General features: G+C 32.3%; 1 protein-coding gene across 2 annotated transcripts; it reads left to right on the forward strand.

Annotated features, from left to right (window-relative positions):
• The first annotated feature begins 1,050 nt into the window (after window positions 1-1,050).
• Window positions 1,051-23,679, forward strand: LOC134699233 (uncharacterized). Of its 2 annotated transcripts, XM_063560841.1 has the most exons (7): window positions 1,051-1,147; window positions 13,614-13,743; window positions 16,722-16,813; window positions 18,118-18,432; window positions 18,688-18,803; window positions 19,879-20,068; window positions 22,695-23,679. In XM_063560841.1, the coding sequence occupies exons 3-7, from the start codon at window positions 16,756-16,758 to the stop codon at window positions 22,937-22,939; spliced, it is 924 nt and encodes a 307-aa protein (XP_063416911.1). In that variant the 5' UTR covers window positions 1,051-1,147; window positions 13,614-13,743; window positions 16,722-16,755; the 3' UTR covers window positions 22,940-23,679. The 2 variants fall into 2 exon arrangements, with proteins under 2 accessions (XP_063416911.1, XP_063416912.1); XM_063560842.1 differs by lacking the exons at window positions 1,051-1,147; window positions 13,614-13,743 and adding an exon at window positions 14,882-14,979.
• The last annotated feature ends 93 nt before the right edge of the window (window positions 23,680-23,772 follow it).

The following is a 23,772-nucleotide window of genomic DNA, read 5'->3' on the forward strand; positions in this document are numbered from 1 at the left end:
TTCTGCGGTTAAAATAACGGATTATATATTAACAGTCAGGACTCAATAAAACCTTTACGAAAACATAACAGTGAATGTAGATAATAACCTAAACTAAAACTAAGTTTATCTTAACTTAGTTTTATTCTTGGACATTATGATTTATTAAGAGATGATAATGGCTTCTAAAAAGTAAAATCACCAAAATACTGAACTCAGAGGAAAATCAATACGGAAAGTCCATAATCACATGGCAAAATCAAATAACAAAACACATCAAAAACGAATAAACAAGAACTGTCATATTCCTGACTTGGTACAGGCATTTTCAAATGTAGAAAATGGTGGAATGGTGAAAATCTAACTAGCTTTAAATCGAAGTTATATATTTGAATTGACCAAATTGGGTAGTTGTTTGATTTATTATATACCACATCTCCTCAGTACTAAGTTAAACCAAGTTTTACTCTTGGACATCATGATTTTTTTTTATAGATGCCTCTTACTAGATTTTAATTGAAGTAATTAGCAGATGATAGTTGTCTAATTATTTACAAGGTGTTATTGGCTTCTAACTAGCTTTAAATTGAAGTTATTTGCATTGATCCAATTGGATTTCTGTCTGATTAACAATTTTATCACATCGCCTCAGAATCTTATTTATTTTGCTTCTGCGTTTCCAAGTATATAATGTACTGTTCGGTGTGAGCCAAGGCTCCGGATGGAAGACCGTTCTTTAACCTTTAATGGTTTAACTTTTTATAAATTGTTACTAGAATGGAGGGTTGTCTCTTTTGTATCATACCAAATCTTCTTATATCTATGTACACTGACAAAACATTTTTTTTTATGTCAACAAAGTGTTTCCCTCTATCTTTGGATTTGAACTGTTCGAAAACATTGCCTTAAAAAACTACATGGGTTTTCCAGTTATGCATTGCACAAATACAATAGAATATTTAACAAACTGACGAAATATAAAGTATATTTAACATATATTTTAAACGCTTCTTTATAAGTGTGATTGAAATTCAATCAACTATAACTTAATATATGTAAATATATATGTGTCGCCTTTCATAGTTAGACGAAACAGAAGATTAAACTATAACACTTTCTATCGTATTCATAAGTTTTTAATATTTGCAGTATTATAAAATATTTCAAGGTAAGTGCCTATATGTTTTAAATGAATTACTCCAAATCTAAAAAAGATACATGGATGCTTTTTTTATATTTATTTTGGATGTTTGATTCTAAAAGTAAACAAAGATTCATACTGAAAATTGACTAATTGTAGGCTCTAAGGAATTAAACATCGTAATTTATATGTCTGGTCCCCTGAAATACAATGTAATTAAATTAAGTTTTGATAAACAATTACTAAATGGTGATTCTTTCTCATATAATGTTTTGAATTATTTCTAAATGGGTATGTATAAAATGAAAATAATCACTTATCATATCTTAAAATAGCCTTCTCAAAATAGGGTATAACGTGTATGTGCAAACGCACATCTATAATGTTTTCCAGCCGTGTAAGTGATATAAGACATAAAGGAAATATCGATTAAGTTAATACTTCAAATGTTACTAAATTTTAAACAAATTAATTTATTACGTCTTAGAACCTAAGAAAAAATGAAAAAATCCTCGCAGAAATACATATAGGTAATAGGTAATTGGCACTTTGGTGGCTGGTCGTTCAAACAAAACTTATAAATAAAATAACAATGAAATAAATATCCACTGTAAAAGAGGGACTAATGATACCTAAGGGACAGTCAAACTCATAAATCGAACATAAACTGGCAATGCCATGGCTAAAAATGAAAAAGACAAGCACACACACAACAGTACATTATATAAAACTAAATAATAAGCAACACGAACTCCAACAAAAAACTAGGAGTGATCTTAGGTGCTCTGAAATGGTAAGCAGATCCTGCTCCACATGTGGCACCCATCGTGCTAGTCATGTTTTAATAAATCTGGTAAAAAGTCAAATTCGGTAGGTCATATTCATGAAAGAGAAGGGGATTGTAAATGTAATATCATCGTTACCATCAGTTAAAAACACACTACACAAATTATGCAAATTAGCCTTCCAAAATTCGAGTGTTGTTGCAAGGATAGCATGTCCTTCTCTTCTTGTTGTTGCAACCACCATCCTACTTATATCCAGCTGTGATAAAGCACATATAATGTTGTAATCAAGTAAAATATGTCAGTGGTCATCACCAACATCATTATTATGAAAAATCAACCGAATAAAATTGAGAATGGAAATGGGGAATGTGTCAAAGAGACAACAACCCGACCAAATAAAAAAACCAACAACAGAAGGTCACCAACAGGTCTTCAATGTAGCGAGAAATTCCCGCACCCGGAGGCGTCCTTCAGCTGGCCCCTTAACAAATATATACTAGTACAGTGATAATGAACGCCATACTAATTTCCAAATTATACACAAGAAACTAAAATTAAAATAATACAAGACTAACAAAGGCCAGAGGCTCCTGACTTGGGACAGGCGCAAAAATGCGGCGGGGATAAACATGTTTGTGAGATCTCAACCCTCCCCCTATACCTCTAACCAATGTAGAAAAGTAAACGCATAAATAAAGGCAACAGTAGTATACCGCTGTTCAAAACTCATAAATCCATGGACAAAAAACAAAATCGGGGTAACAAACCAAAACCAAGCGAAACGCATTTAATATAAGAGGAGAACAACGACATAACACCGAAGCGCAACACACACAGAAACAGACTAATCATCAGACAAAACACCACGAGAATAACAAATGTAACATGAAAACCAAATACATGAATTTGGGATAGACAAGTACCGTGCCACGTCTTATCTCAATATCTCAAAAATAAGAGAAAACACAAACGACTCAACGTAAAAATGCAACACAAAGAGAAACGAACAATATTATAACAATGACCATCTTCCTGACTTGGTACAGGACACTTTTAAAGGGGAATAAAAGTGGTGGGTTGAACCTGGTTTTAAGGCATGCCAAACCTCGCACTTTAATGGCAAAGTTAAATATAACATTGAAATGACAACATAATATTACAGGACTACAATACAAATAAATAGGAGAACATATTAGACACAGAAAAACATGATTAATAGATAACAAAAAGCATCAGGTTTAAAATTCAATACGCCAAAAAAGCGCCTTGTCCACACAAGACTCACCAGTGACGCCCAGATATAAAAGATCGAAAGTGAAAAAAGTACAAAGTTGTACAGCACTGAAGATCAAAAGTTGAAAAGGTTTCGCAAAATACGGCATTGTTTTTATGCCCGGGATAAGAACATTCTTATTATATAGAACAATTCATGCTATTGCAAACAGTAAATTTGATCAAATGAATATGAAAGAGATATACACAAAGAAACTAAAGTATTAACTAATTACAGAAAACTAAACCTGAATAACTAAAATTGCATAACAATACGCACATTAAAATTCAGTTCAAGAGAAGTCCTAGTCTGATGTCAGAAGATGTAACCAAAGAAAATAAACAAAATGACAATAATACATAAATAACAACAGACTACTAGCAGTTAACTGACATGCCAGCTCCAGACTTCAATTAAACTGACTGAAAGATTATGATTTCATCATATGAACATCAGGCACAATCCTTCCCATTAGGGGTTTAGTATCATACCGTCATAACATATATGAGAAGAACATAACCCGTGCCATGCCAACAACTGTTTTTAGAATAAATGTGTTTAGTTCCGACACAAAGACATTATCAGTGACTCAATATTAACGCCAAAATATGCAATCTTTAATGACTTGACAACAGTATCGTAATTATATCCCTTCTTAATAAGTCTATTCAAAGGTTTTGTAAGTTTCTGAGGTGAATACTGACACCTTTGTGCTTTATAAAGAATATTTCCAAAAAAATTGGATGTGAAATACCTGAACGTATAAGAAGTCTGCATGTTGAGCTATATTTACGAATGATGTCTTTATACCGATGATAAAATTTAGTAAATGTTTTGACTAGTTTGTGATATCGAAAACCCTGGTCCCCATTGGAATTCCGATAATCTGACGATATACGGAATCCCCAAAGCGAACAAAAATGATATCTAGTAAAAATTCAAGGGCATATATAGTATCAAAGCATGTCCAATTAACATAGTTTTTTTTGTTTATTGCTACTAAAAAATTACCTAAAAGAGTTTGAACATATATATTCACATTCCGATTTTTTGAATGTCCATTTAATTAGGTGTGTGAATTTTTTCTTAATGAGAATGTGAGGCAAAGTGGTATACAGGGTAGAAAAATCAAAACTTTGAACAGATTCAAAATCACCAATATAAGCATGCAATTTATCAAGTACTTCCAACGAGTTCTTGACACTCTAAAAGTAATTTATTCCACTATTTTCGAAGGCCTTATTTGAACAATTTATTATAAGGTTTTTAATTGTACCAAGTGTGCTGGTAAGAAGAATAGACAATTTAGTAGTTGAACAATGGCTTGAAGACGAAATAAATCTATATTTGTAAGGGGTTTTGTGTAGCTTCGGAAGCCAATACATAGTTGGGACTTTCATTGTATTTGGCTCTGCTTGTAAAGCGGTGGCTAAAAGTTTATGTTTGTTACAGATTTCGTTTTCTGAAAATGGAGTCAGTTGGAATGTTGGTGAATTTGTGATTTCCTTTTTCAGAACCTCAATGTAAAATTTACGTCAAACAATAATAATATTATTAGCAGCTTTATCGGCCGGGACAAAAACAAATTCCTTGGCTAGTTCTTTTAGTTTATTTTTGATACGAGATTTGTTAATAGTAAAATGTTCTTTAAAATGTTGAATACGTATATCAACTATCTTCATTACTGAATTAAAAAAAAGAGTCCAAAGATTTTTTATCAGCTTTTTCCCGTTTTATCCATTTCATACAGTAAGTATGGAGTGAGTCGTGGATGATATTACGACACTCATTCCAATTAATAATTGACGGGGGACGATATTTGGGTCCTTTACTGAGGAATGATTTTAACTCTCGGTCTTGAACGATGTTAAGATCTCCTGTTATAATATGGGAAATGGGTCCATAAATATATTCGGAATTACTGCAATTACATGAAGTATTATTAAACGTTTGAATAGAGAACTTCAACTTTTATACTTTTTGGTTTATTAACTTTCTTTACAAACTCTTTATATGAAATGCAAGCACCGTAGGTTCTACAACAAAACCAATTCCGCATAGTCAGCTGTGCAAGGTTCGAAATGATAAATATTAAGCAATTGAAACGAGAAATCAAACGGCTGATTAATGTACAAAAAAATGAAAGAAAAACAAACATGATATATAGCAACAATAGTCAACCACTGTATTACAGATACAGGCTCATAAATTATATGGAGGGTTTAACTTGTTTGAAGGCCCCGAAACCTCCGCTAACGGAGAATAGTGGTGGAACAATACGATTTTAAGACAATTTATATATAAGGTTTTATTTAGGGTGTTATATTATGCTGTCTTATTTACACGATACCGAATGACGTTACGCCACGAGTTATCGTTCCTGACGTTATGGAATAACGTTCACACATTCAAGCCAATGCATCACAAAGTGATAAAATTATTAAAAAAATATTGGGTATTTATGTGACATTTTTAATGCAATCGGAACAACTCGGCCTTTCTGGTTGCACGAAGAAATGAAAATGCTAAATACTTTTTTTTATTATTAGAAGGATTAACTTGAAATTTGAAACCAAGCAAGATGAGAACTTATATTTAATAAATAAAAGGAAAAAAATGAAAAACATATTTATAAGAGTTAGAAAACTTGCCCTGACCAAATTGACTTTGAAACTTCTTTTGTCCTGTCAGCTATGAACCAACGATTTTTTTTTTATTATAGACTGGATAGACTTCAGATTCAATACCATGGCAGATTAAAACATTTAATACAATAATACAAGAAAAAAAGAAATAAATGTTTTTTTTAGAGTTAGAAAACTTGACCTGACCAAGTTGACTTTGAAACTTTTTATATCCTGACAGCTATGAACCAGCGATTGTTTTTATTATTAACAAGATAGACAAACTCAATACAATGGCAGATTAAAACATTTAATACAATAATACAAGAAAAAAAAAGAAAACTTGACCTGACCATCTACATCTTTCCCGTGACTAATGTCCTGACCGATGTAAATTGTTTATAACCTTTTTTTAGCTCACCTGGCCCAAAGGGCCAAGTGAGCTTTTCTCATCACTTGGCGTCCGGCGTCCGTCGTCCGTCGTCCGGCGTTAGCTTTTACAAAAATCTTCTCCTCTGAAACTACTGGGCCAAATCAAACCAAACTTGGCCACAATCATCATTGGGGTATCTAGTTTAAAAAATGTGTGGCGTGACCCGGTCATCCAACAAAGATGGCCGCCACGGCTAAAAATAGAACATAGGGGTAAAATGCAGTTATTGGCTTATAACTCAAAAACCAAAGCATTTAGAGGAATCTGACATGGGCTAAAAATGTTTATCAGGTCAAGATCTATCTGCCCTGCAATTTTCAGATGAATCGGTCAACCTGTTGTTTGGTTGCTGCCCCTGAATTGGTAATTTTGAGGAAATTTTGCTGTTTTTGGTTTTTATCTTGAATATTATTATAGATAGAGATAAACTGTAAACAGCAATAATGTTCAGCAAAGTTAGATTTAGAAATAAGTCAACATGACCGAAATGGTCAGTTGACCCCTTTAGGAGTTATTGCCCTTTATAGTAAATTTTTAACCATTTTTCATAAATCTAAGTAATCTTTTACAAAAATCTTCTCCTCTGAAACTACTGAGCCACATTAATCCAAACTTGGCCACAATCATCTTTGGGGTATCTAGTTTAAAAAGTGTGTGGCGTGACCCGGTCAACCAACCAAGATGGCCGCCACGGCTAAAAATAGAACATAGGGGTAAAATGCAGTTTTTGGCTTATAACTCAAAAACCAAAGCATTTTGAGGAAATTTGACATGGGATAAAAATGTTTATCAGGTCAAGATCTATCTGCCCTGAAATTTTCAGATGAATCGGTCAACCTGTTGTTGGGTTCCTGCCCCTGAATTGGTAATTGTGAGGAAATTTTGCTGTTTTTGGTTATTATCTTGAATATTATTATAGATAGAAATAAACTGTAAACATCAATAATGTTCAGCATAGTTAGATTTATAAATAAGTCAACATGACCGAAATGGTCAATTGACCCCTTTAGGAGTAATTGCCCTTTATAGTCAACTTTTAACCATTTTTCATAAATCTTAAGTAATCTTTTACAAAAATCTTCTCCTCTGCAACTACTGGGCCAAATCAAACCAAACTTGGCCACAATCATCATTGGGGTATTTAGTTTAAAAAATGTGTGGCGTGACCCGGTCATCCAACCAAGATGGCCGCCACGGCTAAAAATAGAACATAGGGGTAAAATGCAGTTTTTGGCTTATAACTCAAAAACCAAAGCATTTAGAGGAAATCTGACAGGGGTAAAAATGTTTATCAGGTCAAGATCTATCTGCCCTGAAATTTTCAGATAAATCGGTCAACCTGTTGTTGGGTTGCTGCCCCTGAATTGGTAATTTTGAGGAAATTTTGCTGTTTTTGGTTATTATCTTGAATATTATTATAGATAAAGATAAACTGTAAACAGCAATAATGTTCAGCAAAGTTAGATTTACAAATAAGTCAACATGATCGAAATGGTCAGTTGACCCCTTTAGGAGTTATTGCCCTTTATAGTCAATTTTTAACCATTTTTCATAAATCTAAGTAATCTTTTACAAAAATCTTCTCCTCTGAAACTACTGAGCCAAATTAATCCAAACATGACCACAATCATCTTTGGGGTATCTAGTTTAAAAAATGTGTGGCGTGACCCGGTCAACCAACCAAGATGGCCGCCACGGCTAAAAATAGAACATAGGGGTAAAATGCAGTTTTTGGCTTATAACTTAAAAACCAAAGCATTTTGAGGAAATTTGACGGGGTAAAAATGTGTATCAGGTCAAGATCTATCTGCCCTGAAATTTTCAGATACATCGGTCAACCTGCTGTTGGGTTGCTGCCCCTGAATTGGTAATTTTGAGGAAATTTTGCTGTTTTTGGTTATTATCTTGAATATTATTATAGATAGAGATAAACTGTAAACATCAATAATGTTCAGCAAAGTTAGATTTACAAATAAGTCTACATGACCGAAATGGTCAGTTGACCCCTTTAGGAGTTATTGCCCTTTATAGTCAATTTTTAACCATTTTTCATAAATCTAAGTAATCTTTTACAAAAATCTTCTCCTCTGAAACTACTGAGCCAAATTAATCCAAACATGGCCACAATCATCTTTGGGGTATCTAGTTTAAAAAATGTGTGGCGTGACCCGGTCAACCAACCAAGATGGCCGCCACGGCTAAAAATAGAACATAGGGGTAAAATGCAGTTTTTGGCTTATAACTTAAAAACCAAAGCATTTTGAGGAAATTTGACGGGGTAAAAATGTGTATCAGGTCAAGATCTATCTGCCCTGAAATTTTCAGATACATCGGTCAACCTGCTGTTGGGTTGCTGCCCCTGAATTGGTAATTTTGAGGAAATTTTGCTGTTTTTGGTTATTATCTTGAATATTATTATAGATAGAGATAAACTGTAAACATCAATAATGTTCAGCAAAGTTAGATTTACAAATAAGTCTACATGACCGAAATGGTCAGTTGACCCCTTTAGGAGTTATTGCCCTTTATAGTCAATTTTTAACCATTTTTCATAAATCTAAGTAATCTTTTACAAAAATCTTCTCCTCTGAAACTACTGAGCCAAATTAATCCAAACATGGCCACAATCATCTTTGGGGTATCTAGTTTAAAAAATGTGTGGCGTGACCCGGTCAACCAACCAAGATGGCCGCCACGGCTAAAAATAGAACATAGGGGTAAAATGCAGTTTTTGGCTTATAACTCAAAAACCGAAGCATTTTGAGGAAATTTGACATTGAATAAAAATGTTTATCAGGTCAAGATCTATCTGCCCTGAAATTTTCAGATGAATCGGTCAACCTGTTGTTGGGTTGCTGCCCCTGAATTGGTAATTTTGAGGAAATTTTGCTGTTTTTGGTTATTATCTTGAATATTATTATAGATAGAAATAAACTGTAAACATCAATAATGTTCAGCAAAGTTAGATTTACAAATAAGTCAACATGACCGAAATGGTCAGTTGACCCCTTTAGGAGTTATTGCCCTTTATACATGTAGTCAACTTTTAACCATTTTTCATAAATCTAAGTAATCTTTTACAAAAATCTTCTCCTCTGAAACTACTGAGCCAAATTAATCCAAACTTGGCCACAATCATCTTTGGGGTATCTAGTTTGCAAAATGTGTCCGATGACCTGGCCATTCAACCAAGATGGACGCCACGGCTAAAAATAGAACAGGGGTAAAATGTAGATTTTGGCTTATAACTCTGAAACCAAAGCATTTAGAGCAAATCTGACAGAAAGTTAAAATGTTAATCAAGTCAATATCTATCTGCCCTGAAATTTTCAGATGAATTGGACAATCGGTTGTTGGCTTGCTGCCCTCCAATTGGTAATTTTTAAAGAAATTTTGCCGTTTTTGGTTATTATCTTGAATACTATTATAGATAGAGATAAACTGTAAACAGCAATAATGTTCAGCAAAGTAAGATCTACAAATAAGTCAACATGACCTAAATGTTCAATTGACCCCTTAAGGAATTATTGCCCTTTATAGTCAATTTTTAACAATTTTCATTAATTCGGTAAATTTATGTAAATTTTTACCAAATATTTTTCTCTGTTACTAATGGGCAAGGTTCATTATAGATATAATTGTAAGAAGCAAGAACGTTCAGTAAAGTAAGAACTTCAAACACATCACCATCACCAAAATACAATTTTGTCATGAATCCATTTGTGTCCTTTGTTTAATATGCACATAGACCAAGGTGAGCGACACAGGCTCTTTAGAGCCTCTAGTTTCTTTGAAGGATCGACTTCAAATTTGTTGTCAAGGAAAATTCTGACATAAAATATAGAGATATAAGAAACGGATCATTTAAAAAATAATAATTAAAGAGTTAGAAAACTTGACATTACCAACATCGACTCTGTCCAGACTTATGGCCTGACCGATGAAGAAAATGTTAATAACTTTTTATATTATTGCTCCTTGTTAATCTTTAAAAATGTATTACTTTACTTTTAAATATTCTGTTTGTTTAAAATTTAAACATCTGAACGATTTATCTACATATATTAGACTGAGTTTTATCACAAGTCTTTATTCTTGGTATATGTTTGCAATAAATACTTTTTCATGATGTACGCCAAATTCACATGAAATTTTGTTTTGAAAGTAGAAATCTAATCTATAGAAACTTAGGATGATGTGTAAAAAGCACGGGGAATTATTGGTACATCTATTAATTCGTGTTAACTTGAATGGTCGTCAAAAACACCGCTCGGGCAAAATGGAAAAGGGAAATTTATCTGGATGAGAATACGGATAGAATTAGGTGATAATGCACAATACAAGCAGACTTTGCAACTCATACAAAAATATTTTTTTGTATGAAATGTTAAGAAAGTGGTTTACTTGGTTATTTTGCCGAATATCTTTCTCTATGTTCCAGTATAAAAGTCTCTGAAATTCATTGTTCTGTACAGAGTAAATCCGATATAGTTTCGGAAATATTTTGAAAATAAAGTGCTAGATTTGTAATCCTATAGACCAAGGCTACACGGGATAGACAGCAACATCGGAATGAAGCCTGAACAAGTTAACGTAGGCTGAGAAATACATGGGAACTTGATTCGGCAAAAATAAAATGAAAAAAAAAACAGGTCCCGTTACAGTCTGATTAAAGCCACTTGCGCCTATAAACGCAAGTTGATAGTCGGGACTGGCTATAGTCAGACTGGTTTCGTTACAATTTTTTTCTCTCCAAACTTACAATCAAACGACTGACTTATTATTATTCAAACGGAAAAAAGAGACTGGAATAGCTATTTCTTGAAATCCTTTAGATTTTATTTTCGTGTTAATTACGCTTGCATTGGTATTTGGTGGCAGTGTGGTTTTTTTTATTTGAGGTGAAAATAATGTACATGTACAGGGTCGGAGACAACACGACTGAAAGAGAATTAACAATTTTTTTCTTTCAAATTTTAACATTACATATAGTTGCAGCTGAGGATGAAACAAACATTTTTTTTCTCAGGGTCAAAAAAAAATTATTTTTTCTCTCCAAAAACTGGAAACAAACTTTTTTCCAAGAAAATCCCCCCCCCCCGTCCGAAAATCAAATGGTTGCTGCCTTATCGTCAGAAAAAGCTCGAGGAGTTTCACAGTTTTAAAAGGAGTTTTTAGATCTAGCATGCAACTTCCATGTAGATCTATATACATGTAAAAAAGAACTGTATGCATTTCTTTCTGTGGATAAATATACAATATAAAAAAATATCATATACATATAAAAAAGAAGATGTGGTATGATTGCCAATGAGACAACTATCCACAAAAAACCAAAATGGCGCAAACATTAACAACTATAGGTCACCGTACATGTCCTAGTATTACAATATACATGTATGTATATTGTAATACTAGTATTATGTATTAGCATGAGCTTTAAAAACACGATGGAAAAACGAGACTCGCCGAGCTTTCCACTTGTTTCGTAGCGAGTGCAAAAACCTTTCATAATTCTAACAATGTATATTGCACATAATTTTATATTTTGTTTATATCTTACAATTTACACCCAAGGCCTAGGGTGAATAGAGATAAAATTATGGTCACTTGGTCTTCTTTCGACCGGCAGTAAAATGCGTCCAAAGTGAGGCGTTCAATTGGCTGTGCGGGATGTATTATTTATTGTTAACTGCGTCTTGAACATTCATAAAATATTTGCCACTGGACGTAAAGTTACCAGCAATCAATCCTACAATTCAAAATCGCCACTTGAAACTAATAGAGCACGCAACATCATATTGTTTCACCCGTGTAAATTCGACTGTCAATCCCACACTTGATAGTCTTTTTGCTTCAGGTTTAAATTGTGTGCCTGTTTATTTAAAGATGCGCATATCGTCTGGATTTTCTTTTCTTTTTTTTGTTGATGACAGGTTGCTTGATTAGGCATTTTGATAAATTATAAAGGCCCGCAGAGTACAGACTCTGGGTAACATCTCCTACATGTAGAATTTCAAGCTTGAGCTATTATGTATCGCAGTTTGTTTTACTTATAAAGAATGCATAAATAATCTCAAGATTTGTTTTATAAAATAATTTTGCACAAATGACAGACTGTTGAACAAATAGTGAAATTTTGCATACCGTTTGCAATGTTTGTCCGACTTGCTGAGCAAGCAACTCACACGTTTACACCACGCAAAATACACTATACTAATGTACAAATGTACGTAGCAAGTCAAGAATATAAGTTTTGATTTTTTCTTTGAGTTTTGTTATTTATTCATCATGCATGAACTATTTGCCACTGAACGTTAAGCAACTATCAAAAACAGAGCAATTATATCACTGTTAACTGAATCAAATTATTAAAGTACTATTTTTCTGCATGGATGAAACAATGACACCACCATTGTCATAAAGGATGCAGTTAAAAACTCAGTAATTCAAATGAATCACTCGTGAAAAATTTCATGTTATTTTCTCTCGAATTTTACAAAAATATGAAGGTAAGTGTAAAAATCGGACGAGATTAATGTTAAATTCATGTTAGTGAAATTTCTATGTGCAAGACGAAATAAATTGTATCAGTAAAATCTCATATCAGTAGGAAATTTACGGAAACCTGACAGGGGAAACGAAAATAAAATAAACACCCTTCAGATCCAGACACATTTTTTGTTTTCCATTTCTCACATCTCTGAGGAGAATAACGTTACATTCTGTATTCAATAACGTCACACGTTTTCGGTCAAATTCTAAGGGTATCAACCAATTTTGAAGCCATTTATCTCAAAAACAAGGATGGTGACATATGATTTTCTATACATGTATGAATTCAGTTTGTAATTCTGAATATTATGCTAGTTTTTTGTTGTTCTCCGTATATAAGAACAAAGCCATCCATTGGAAAATCTAAAAAGGTTAGCCGAAAAACAGACATTTCCCCTATATACCTAAGTAAATTTGTCGCAGAAATCGACGTTTTCCAATGAAAGTACCAAGAAAACAAAAATGGCGACCCATATTTTTTATAACATATTTCGATGTAACTCGGCGCAAAGAACGCGTATGCCAAAAAGTTTGGAAATCGGGAGATATGCCATTCGGTATCGTGTTACCTTAAGATGATTCTTCATGTATCTTTCACGTCAATTGTATGTTTTGTGACCGAGTCCTTTCATTGCTAGTTATGATGGTTTACGAAATTTGTGATTTATTAGGGCAATACATTTACTTATCCGCTCTTAATGTCTTACTTTCGGATATCACTCAGCATCATATTTTAAAAACAGAAAAAAAAGATCTCATTTGAGTTTGTTCTCAGATTTGATGTGTTCAGATTTCTCAATAATACTTCTGTATAATTTAGGTTTTTGACATAAGAAAATGTCTATACGAAGTCAGGAATATGTAGCTAGCTAACCCTCTAACTTGTATGACAGTCGCATTAAATTCCATTGTATTGACAACGAAGTGTGAACAAAACAAGCAGATAAAAGGTAAAAATGTCATCTTAAATAGGAGTACATCAGTCAACATTGTGCTATAATGGTAATCAACATGAAAACCAAAAGAATGGTCAACAAAGACAACACAAAAAGGCATAAAGACAAAGCAAATTAACAAAACGAATGACTAGAATATAAAATTCTTACCAATAAAACAAGGAAGGGATGTATAAGTGAAAGAATGATATAACACGTAATTAAGATGATACACACCGTCAGTACATAGAATTTATACTTCAAGACCATCGTGTATTATTTGTGAAGTCTATACGACTTATTTGTCAACAGGGTATTGTGTCCGATGAAGATTTTAGAAAAGCTGATAGGCACCTTGATTTAAAGAACTTTGTACAGTAGTCAGAACATTCTGTTAAAAAGAATGATTTGTCCGTTACAAAGATAGTTGTATCCTTAAATAACAACATATTATATATTTAGAATGAAACGTCCAATCTGCCTCTAACGTAAGAAAAAAATATGTGTGCTAACTGAACTTTTATGTGTTCACCATAGTTCACAAATATAATCTTTATTTATCGTAACCTATTTATGGATTTTTGTTTTTTTCAACTTCATATTCACAAACGGTAATTTGTTCACAGTTACTATAAAATCCGATCTTGTTGGCCGTTACAACTGAGTGATGATAATAAGAAGGAAAAAGATATACCGGAGCAAATTTTTATAAAGCTGTTTTAAGGAAACTTTTAAAATTTAGTTATCCAAATGAGTAACGTCGGGTACTGATCTTCATCGTTTGTCTAAAGATCATAATACAAACCTATGATTGTTCATAATTTCCAACCGTAGTAAATGTCGACAAATTGTATATTTTTGTTTTAAATTTAATTGGCAATACTCAATTCAATCCAATTTGATAAAGATAGTCATTTAAATATTCTGTTATGAAATATATAGATACAATCAAATCTCTACATCTTAATACAAAGCTTTGTTGCACATATAACTATGCGACTACAGTAAATATTTATTATGCATCAAATGTCAGTCAAATGTTTATTGAATACCACAAAAATATTTTAATCGACACGTTCCATTTAAATTGCTTTGACATAAAGTCATTAACATGTTTACTAAACGGTGAAAATTTCGCACCAATTAAAGATACAAATAATTCGGTTAGTTTCGTTATTATATATAGATTTCCAAAATCCAAACCAATTGTCATATGACTAATGTCACCAAAGTAATAACAAAACATAGCAGGTAAGAAATAAACATACATATTTCCATTCTCAATTTTATACATTCATTTTATGTTATAATAGTGTACAAATTAGTATTGTACAACATACAAAATCTCATAGACATGTCGAACCCCGCCGCGTCTGTCCCAAGTCAAAAGCCTTTGTTAGTTTTGTATGATTTTTAATTTTAGTTTCTTGTGTGTAATTCGGAGTTAAGTATGGCGTTCATTATCACTGAACTAGTATACATATTTATTTAGGGGCCAGCCGAAGGACGCCTCCGGGTGCGGGAGTTTCTCGCTTTTTTGAAGACCCATTGGTGGTCTTCGGCTGTTGTCTGCTCTATGGTCGGGTTGTTGTCGTTTTGACACATTTTCTATTTTCATTCCCAATTTCATATCATGATATTACATAACAAACTATTGGCATGTCTACTAACAATTTCACTAACGCGACAATCAATGCCAAAGTATTGGAAAATCCAAAACCTATAGCAACGTTGGGCGAAAAAAGAAAATGATTTGCCATTTTTTTTTTTACATCATACCTAAGACAATCTTATATAAGTACAGATGTCCTAAGATACTATGCCTGCCGTTTATACCGGCTCGGTTATACTCTCGGAGACTCGCAAATCAAATTAATTAACAACAATGTTTTAATGGTTATTGTAGATGGCGGAGTGAATCATCTTTAAATTGTATGATTGGATAATAAAAAGTGACAGCGACTGACTTTAGAAAAAATGTAGAAATTAAAGCACATTGAAATAATTTGCTACTGTAAACATTTGATTTAAAAGTGTGAAAGGTTTTCTATTTCATTTCACCCAACCATTGACCAACTTTATTAAAATATGTTTAGTAACTGTCACGTGAATAACATTTATTTTATTGACAACATTCATATTGCATAGAAATGTTGTCGGTTAATAGTGATTTAAGGTACTCGGCTTATAATTTGATATGCAAGACGCTCGTTCAGTTTTAACATATTTATCTGTAGTGGATTGGGAAACAAGTCATTACAACTTAAATTAATCCCTTTTCACTTTGCGGATGTGAGTGATGTCTTGAAGCGGCATTAGCCTGCTCTTTTTCGAAATCAAGGTTGTCTTTAACGTGAAAGTGATATGGCTCTCAGTAACACGGGTCAGCCATTTATCGTCCCCTTCCGATGGACTATCATCGTTCCCTAAAGATCATACTAGCAAATGGTGTCAAGTTGTGTAGCCAATGCGCTCTGTTGGAATAAGCTTCATATTGAACAACAATCGAAGGCCTGATAATTCAAAAAAGTATAGCGTTGCAGTTTTAAAGTTTTCATATGATTTCAAACCATTATTATAGTAGTATAAGAACCACTCACTGAGATTGTTAGCTTATCAATTAGTTAACGATGCACTTGGATGAGGTTTTGGAATTTGTGTTAAATGTACGGACTCCTTGGTGTTTTTCCATACGATACAAGGTAAAATATTTTGCCCCATAACACCCATTTATCTTTTCAGATAAGACTACATAGCTCATAAAAGGTTATTTAATAAAATTAAGCAGATTCTTGATTTTCTTTCTTTTGATTTGAAACCCAAATAATACCAAGCAAATATCAGATAAAAGTCCTAGCCTTTTCCTGCCATATGCTATACTTCGAATATCTCGAAAAGGAGCTCCAGGACATATTAATATTTTTAGCTTATTTTGATTATTTTAAACAAATACTCTTCCAGCTAAAATTGTTACAGTAAATACTCCTTTTTAGATCGTTTTAATCGAAGCAAAAGACAAGAAAAATTATGCCTGTTCTGAAGTTTGTTATGTTTCAGTTCCTTGTTTGGCAGATAGATGCATGTAGTAAGTAAAATTATTAAAAATAATAGTGTTTAATAGTGCAAAAATATCAAAAGTCAAATCAGATAAAAAAAATATTAGATAGTTTAGTCGGGTTTTATAAAACTAGTAGACTTAAATCAGACATTCAGATCTACAAAAAAATCAAATTGTCGCTATCCTTTCAAACACGAAACATGGTTACATAGCTGTTTGGTATGACATATATGGTTGAGATGAGAATAAAGTAATGTTTTTTTATGACATAAAACTATAAAATGTTAATTTTATCTTTTATACATGCTAGTGGGATATTGTTTATATAAAATAATGATATATAGATTTGTTATTTGTAATCACTGTAAGCATTTATAAATGTGTGTCATGAGGGGAACGTTCCCTTAACCATTTAAAAAGAGATTAATGTGATGGATTATCATGATGTTTTAGGAATTTGTTAATCAATCTCTTTTTCATACTGCTTTTATTATGATTTACATTGTATCATTAAAATAAAACAAAATTCATATCATCTTTTTTTTTCTTGAAAAAAGTTTGTAATGACAGTAAGTACAATGCATTTCACCTTTTTCGTTTGACTATTGAATTATTTCTTAAGTAAGCTGTTTAACTTTCCTTCACTTCTTTTGTTTGTTTGCTCTTAGTGACACAGTTTGAACGTAGTTTTAAGAAGAATTTTTTTTTCTCCTTTCATTCTTATTTATATATATTTTGACTAGGCAATTTCAGCCATCATAACACTAAACATATGTTTTGAAGAAGTTAAAAGTATTACCAATAATTTGAATAAATTTTAGTAATACGGTTTGAAGTCATTTCTAAAAAACGTAACAGTTTGCTCTGCTAATCTAATATAAAACCTTTTTGCACAATTTTGTTCTCCATACCTTTTTCTTTGTGCAATAAAAATCTCTTCAAAATCAAGACTAGAAGAAACAAGCAGTTCTGAGCTGCCTATTTACTCTTACGGTAAAGTTAATATATTAGCTTAACCTTTTATTAAGATAAATATAAAGATAACTAATCATAGGTAGCAATTTATTATTAAAAAGGTGTCAAAAACAGTTATCAAATGTAAACAGGAGAATTGCTAAAAGTCTATCTTTGAACAAAACCTTTACTCGTGAAGCTCATGATAAATAAATATATCCAAATCTATATATTGCGTCGTATGCTGTGTCTGTAATCTTATCATTATAAACAATTCAATTGATGCTAAGTGTCATACACTGTATATATTAATTGATCTGTGAAATCGATATTCTTAATATGTGTCTATCTTTTAATCAATTATTTTTTGATTACAGCTGAATTGGAACTGTTAACAAAACCTGTAGTCTTTGGAAAAGATGTGCAACTTGCTTGCGCCGCCAATGACACAGAAATACCACTAGATCAACATCCTAGTAGAAGCTGGTCAGGTGGACCTTTCAATAAAATATTGTGTATGAATGCAATATCTGCAGACCTGTCAAAATATTATGAAGTAATCGGAAAGGATAGATATGAGTACATACTTGTTATAAAAAACTTTTCCGAGGCTGATGTAGGCTGTGAATATAAATGTATCGTTGGTGTAGACGAAACACGAAAAACACTCCAGCTGAACGAGGACTATGAATGTAAATTTTATATTTAAGCTTTTATTTGCTCTCAAAATGTAATTCATTTCAAAATTTTAACAAAATTTTATTTTACTTCATCTTTTAATGCATTGTTTGCTTTGGGCTATGTGTTGTCCCGGGCTCTTCAACATTTTCAATTTTATTAATTAAGAAGGTTATATTTGAACATTTCTAGATTAGATAAGCATATTTCCAGATTATTGGATGTTGTTTCTCTGTTAATAATATAAATGATATTTTTTTTTACAATAGATTTACCACCAAAAGAAACGACGACTGTAACTTCAAATTTACAGTATGGACATTTCAGTGTTGATGTTCATATTGATAAAGTATGGCCAACACCAGAATGTGAAATAATGTTTCAGGTACATTGATACTTACAGTTTTCAAATATATCCAACCTGAAATTGTACATATTAACTTTAGAGTGCCGACATTTGTTTTTTTTAGAAGGGGGGTATATTTGGTGGTCAGCTCACACAGTTCAATACATCTTCCCATGCTTTGGGTTAATTTGAACGTACAAGAATTAATAGCACTACATTAAAAAGAAAAAAAAAACATCCTCCAAACTAAGTTAACCTTATAAAAAACTAGCATTAAAGAAAAAAATCAAATAAAAAAATGAATTTCGAAATAGGTAATATTCAAATGAACTTTTAAAAGTCAAATGCTCCCTTCAAATTATATAATAAATTGTCTATGGTAACGTCTTATGTCTATGCACGTTCTTTTGACCGAGAAAACTGATCCTTATTAAAAAGGACGGAAGATACCAACGGGACATTAGAAAGTAATAAAATCAAATAATGTTAACAAAGCCATGAAAAAAATACTCCTAAAAACAAAAATAACAATTAAAAAAAAGACCACGAAAAAAACAAAACAAATAGAAAAGACAACATGCAGCTGATTCTGCTCCACTAGTTGTACTATTTATTTAAACATTGCTCATTGCACAAAATAAAAGTTTGCTTTTACACAATATGTAAACAAATGAAGACGATATTTTGTACAGATACACATCATGGTTTTAAATACACAAAGTCGTTAATACATCTGTCAGCATGAAACATATGCAACTTCTTAACACGAATTAGCTTTTCAAGTAATCTGGCCGGATACATGTAATATGTACACCATATTCATCATTTGTATTCCAATAAAAAATATTCGAAAACCTTGTTTATTCTGAAGATTTAGAGCAATTAAAATTAAAAGAATTTTTCCATGTCTGGTTATGGCAAACTTTTCCTGGGGGTACGATAAATAAATCTTTGTGATATTTTTATGTCTATAGCTATTAACGACACCGAGTGTAGTTCTCCGCAGTATCAATGATGAACTGTACAGAACCATCAATACTTACAATGTTAACAAACTTATATGTAAAATAAAATACACTAGTCAATATAAATGAATGATTGTTTCATTTGATAGGAAATCAAATATGGAAATCTAGCAAAAATGTCTAAAAGGACAAATGGGAAATTATATTCTGTCGACATTAGTTTAAAACACACATTGAGAAAAGAAGACTGTACCGGTGAAATGTTGATATCCTGCGAGATTGGAACAAAACACATCGAGATTCAGAGAAAACATTTTAACACATGCCCAGTCACTGCAGGTTTGTATGATTAAAATGTTTTGGTACCATCTGAGACTATGATTCTGTCAGTATAACAGTCCAAGGGTATCATCTGCTTTTCAAGCGAAGGAATATGATCTCTGCAGAATCATTTCTAACATTGATATGTCAGATCTTTATATAGCCATAAAGAAACTAAAATTTAGTTATATGTCATCGGTTTCTTATCTTTAGCCGTTTTAACAAATTAGTATGGGGCGATGGAAACTTGTGAGCAAAGGAAAAGACAATAAAAGGAAAAACTTACCTAAATAGATGACACAAAAGTGATTGGACAGGTTTATTGACTAATTTTGGTTTCTGTTTCGGCACAACCAAAATTTAATGTAAAGAGTAATATATGATACTTACTGTATTACTGGATTTATTTTACTTGACTGGGTGGACTTTAACAAGCTCGCTCATTATAGACCAGTCCATCTATAGACAGGAGTTTTAGGATAAACTCAGAAATGAAGTGTCAAGTTATGCTCATTGATCCGGTTAAAATATGTAAACACTTACATGTGTATAATACTTGTGTTTTTGGAAAATTAATAATGAGACACAGTTGTTGATATTCTTGTAAGGCAAAGTTTTGAAACATGCAAAATTTGTAACATTTGGGAATTTTTAAAATTGAAAGTAAAACCATGACGAAATCAGCTTCAAATGCATATTATGTAGTTTTTTTAAACCGCTTTTGAATACTTTTTTTTCTTTTTATTATATTCTGAGTGGTTTAAGGGGGATAAACGAAATAAGTTGCAAATGGAATATATATATTATTTTTTATAAGACACGTTTATATCAAATCTCACAATCAGAATGGTTTCAAACAGAAAAAAAACAACAGCCCATACTTAAAAAAACTCTGCTCAAATGTAAATGCAAAAAAAAAAATATATTTCATCCCTTATCGTACATGTAATTCTTTTTCTGTATATCTGTTTGGTAACACTGATGGGTGATTAGAAATCAGTAACAATAATATAACGGCAAGCATCCTTATCACACACATCTTTGAATAGACTGTCCTTATGCAAATTGAAACGTAAGCTCTGGCCGATCAGTTAATTTTTTTTTATTTAGTAATAACAACCAATAAACTATGGGCAATTATATTTATTTTGCAATCTAAAGCCTCGGTCATACCTTACCGGATAGCACGAATGGACGACTAACGGATGATCATACAATTTGTCCGTTGGGAGTCCGTTGATATACTGACCGGATAAAATGGACGTGTAACGAATGCATAACGGACATACACCGGGAGTGCAACGTACGAGAAACGGAAACGTACCGGACAGAACGGATGTCGAACGTACATCCAACGGACGAATACCGCATAAAACGAACACCTAACGGCAGAGTACCGGATAAAATGGATGAACAAGATATACAGAAATTAATGGGGACAATAATAAAACATGTAAATCGTAAAATATTCAAAATGTTCCTGTGTGACTGGTTTTGGTTTGGTCTTCAAAACACCGCCAAAGGTTAGTATCTGGTCTCAATAAGAGCTGCTTGATTGTGAAAACGTGCCCTTACTCTAAGATCGATTATGAATAATAAAAATTCATGAACCTTAAGAAATCTGACATACCAATAATTGACATTTCTGACGGGAAATTTTCAATTGGCATTTATCCTTTTCAGATACGTTCATCATCCGCTTTATCCGTTATACGTCCGGTAGAAGTCCGTTTCTCTTTCGTTAAGCATCAGTTTTATCCGTTAAACGTCCGGTAGAAGTCCGTTGGTGAATTCATTTTCCTCAAACGGATGTATAACGGACACGTTACGGATACAAAACGGAAACGAAACGGACGAGTACCGTTCAAAACGGACGCCTACCGGACGTGCAACGAACATTTCATCCGTTGGGCGTCCGTTCAAAGTTTTGAAAATGCTCAGAAATTTTCAATAGACAGAACGGACGTCGACGGATAAAACGTACGCGAAACGGACATGCAACAGATATGGACGAACGTCTAACGGATAATAACGGACGTCTAACGGACATGAACAGATTGAAAAAAAGTTATCAGTTAGGCATCCGTTCGAGCTATCCGTTAAGGTGTGACAGAGGTTTTATACACGGGTTCGTCTTTACAAGACAACATATAGCTGATCAGTTTCCATCGAATATAAACAACGCAAGTTTAAATCGCAACAAAGATGAACGCCAAAAATTACGAAAAGCAGTCAAAAATCTTGTTAAACCCATCTTCGAAGCGATATAAAGCCATCTTTTTTCAAATCATTGTCAAGACGTAAATGTAAAAATTCAAAGGTACTTTGATATCATAAAAATATAGAGGTTGCAAGATTTCCTCGTTATTTTTCTGTAATCATATCTATGATCAAATACGTACAAAGGCTTAAAAAAGTGGAGGATAGGTTACTTTATGATGCCTATGTTTGTTATAAAGTTTAGATGCAAGGAAACATTAAATGTTGGTATTCTTCTATGAGATATATACTTCGTTCACTTCATATACAAAATTTCAATACAAAGCTCAATAAATTAATTAAGTAGGTAAAACGTCATAAATATATAATGCATACTGAGTAAAATAATGAAAAACATTGGTGATATTGTCCTTTTTATTTCCAGTTCCACCCAGAGAAAGCAACTTCCTAAACGATTATTGGCTTATCACACTGGTTATTGCTGTTATCATGATTTTAGTTTTGGTTTTTGTAATAATGATATCCATGATAATCAAACAAAAAGGCTACATCAAATCCATCACCGAATTCCACCTTGGATATGCTGGCAGAACTCCTAAAGATATACCACTGAACAAAGAACCAGATGTGATAATTCCTTTGCAGTCCCTAAAAGAGCAGCCATCTTGAGGATGGAAGATATTACCATGTGTTTTATTATTTATATATATCAAATTAAGTATTCATTTATACTTAGTATAATGTATGATCCAGACGTTCATGATGAAAGTAAAATCTCAAACTTTGTACAAAATAAACAACTTACATTACACAGAATGTTCTTTGTAACATGAACATACAATATTTGATTTGATGTAGATCATACCTAAGAGTGCAAGAGTTCAAGTACATGAACAGTACCAAGATACATATATATATATATCTTTAATAATGCTTGAAAATTAATATGCGATGACATAATTGACAAAGGATGAGCACACACAATACTATTATTGAAGTACGGATCGATATTAATAAAGGGAAGGAAAATGGTTTTGGGTGCATTAGGATTATCTTTGAAATCAAAATATCAGCCTAGAAAAAATAAAATTAGCCCAAGACAGGATAATAATATTCATCCCGTTTAGAATTCAGAAAATATATATAAAACAAAATACATAAACTTGTTTTCAACAACATATTGTTGTATCTTTAGGACACGTTATCTAAGTCTTTTTATGTTTGGAAATATTTCTATAATTGTTATTTATAAGACATTAACATGATTAAGAAGATGTAATAATCAACCTTTAAATTTTCTAGTGAAACAATGATAATTATTAGATAAAAAAAAAAATAGAAATATTTTTTCTGATTGCATGATTTGTCGGTAAAGTATTGTCCGTTATTTTATATGTGGAAGGTAGCCATCTCACTGTGTTACAAAATAAATAAATTATATTAAATATGTTATGCCGATTTTTTTTGTTTCTTTAATATTTTTATATTTGTTAATACATCAT

The sequence above is a fragment of the Mytilus trossulus genome, unplaced genomic scaffold (genome assembly GCF_036588685.1).
Source record: "Mytilus trossulus isolate FHL-02 unplaced genomic scaffold, PNRI_Mtr1.1.1.hap1 h1tg000050l__unscaffolded, whole genome shotgun sequence".
NCBI classification, from domain to species: domain Eukaryota; kingdom Metazoa; phylum Mollusca; class Bivalvia; order Mytilida; family Mytilidae; genus Mytilus; species Mytilus trossulus.

What these genes read in the sequence shown, in the direction of transcription:
- LOC134699233 (XM_063560841.1), top strand. Translation starts at nt 16,756, where the DNA reads ATGCCTGTTCTGAAGTTTGTTATGTTTCAGTTCCTTGTTTGGCAGATA. An exon ending in AATGTGAAATAATGTTTCAG is followed by an intron (nt 18,804 to 19,878) that starts GTACATTGATAC and finishes TTCATTTGATAG; the next exon opens with GAAATCAAATATGGAAATCT. An exon ending in CACATGCCCAGTCACTGCAG is followed by an intron (nt 20,069 to 22,694) that starts GTTTGTATGATT and finishes TTTTATTTCCAG; the next exon opens with TTCCACCCAGAGAAAGCAAC.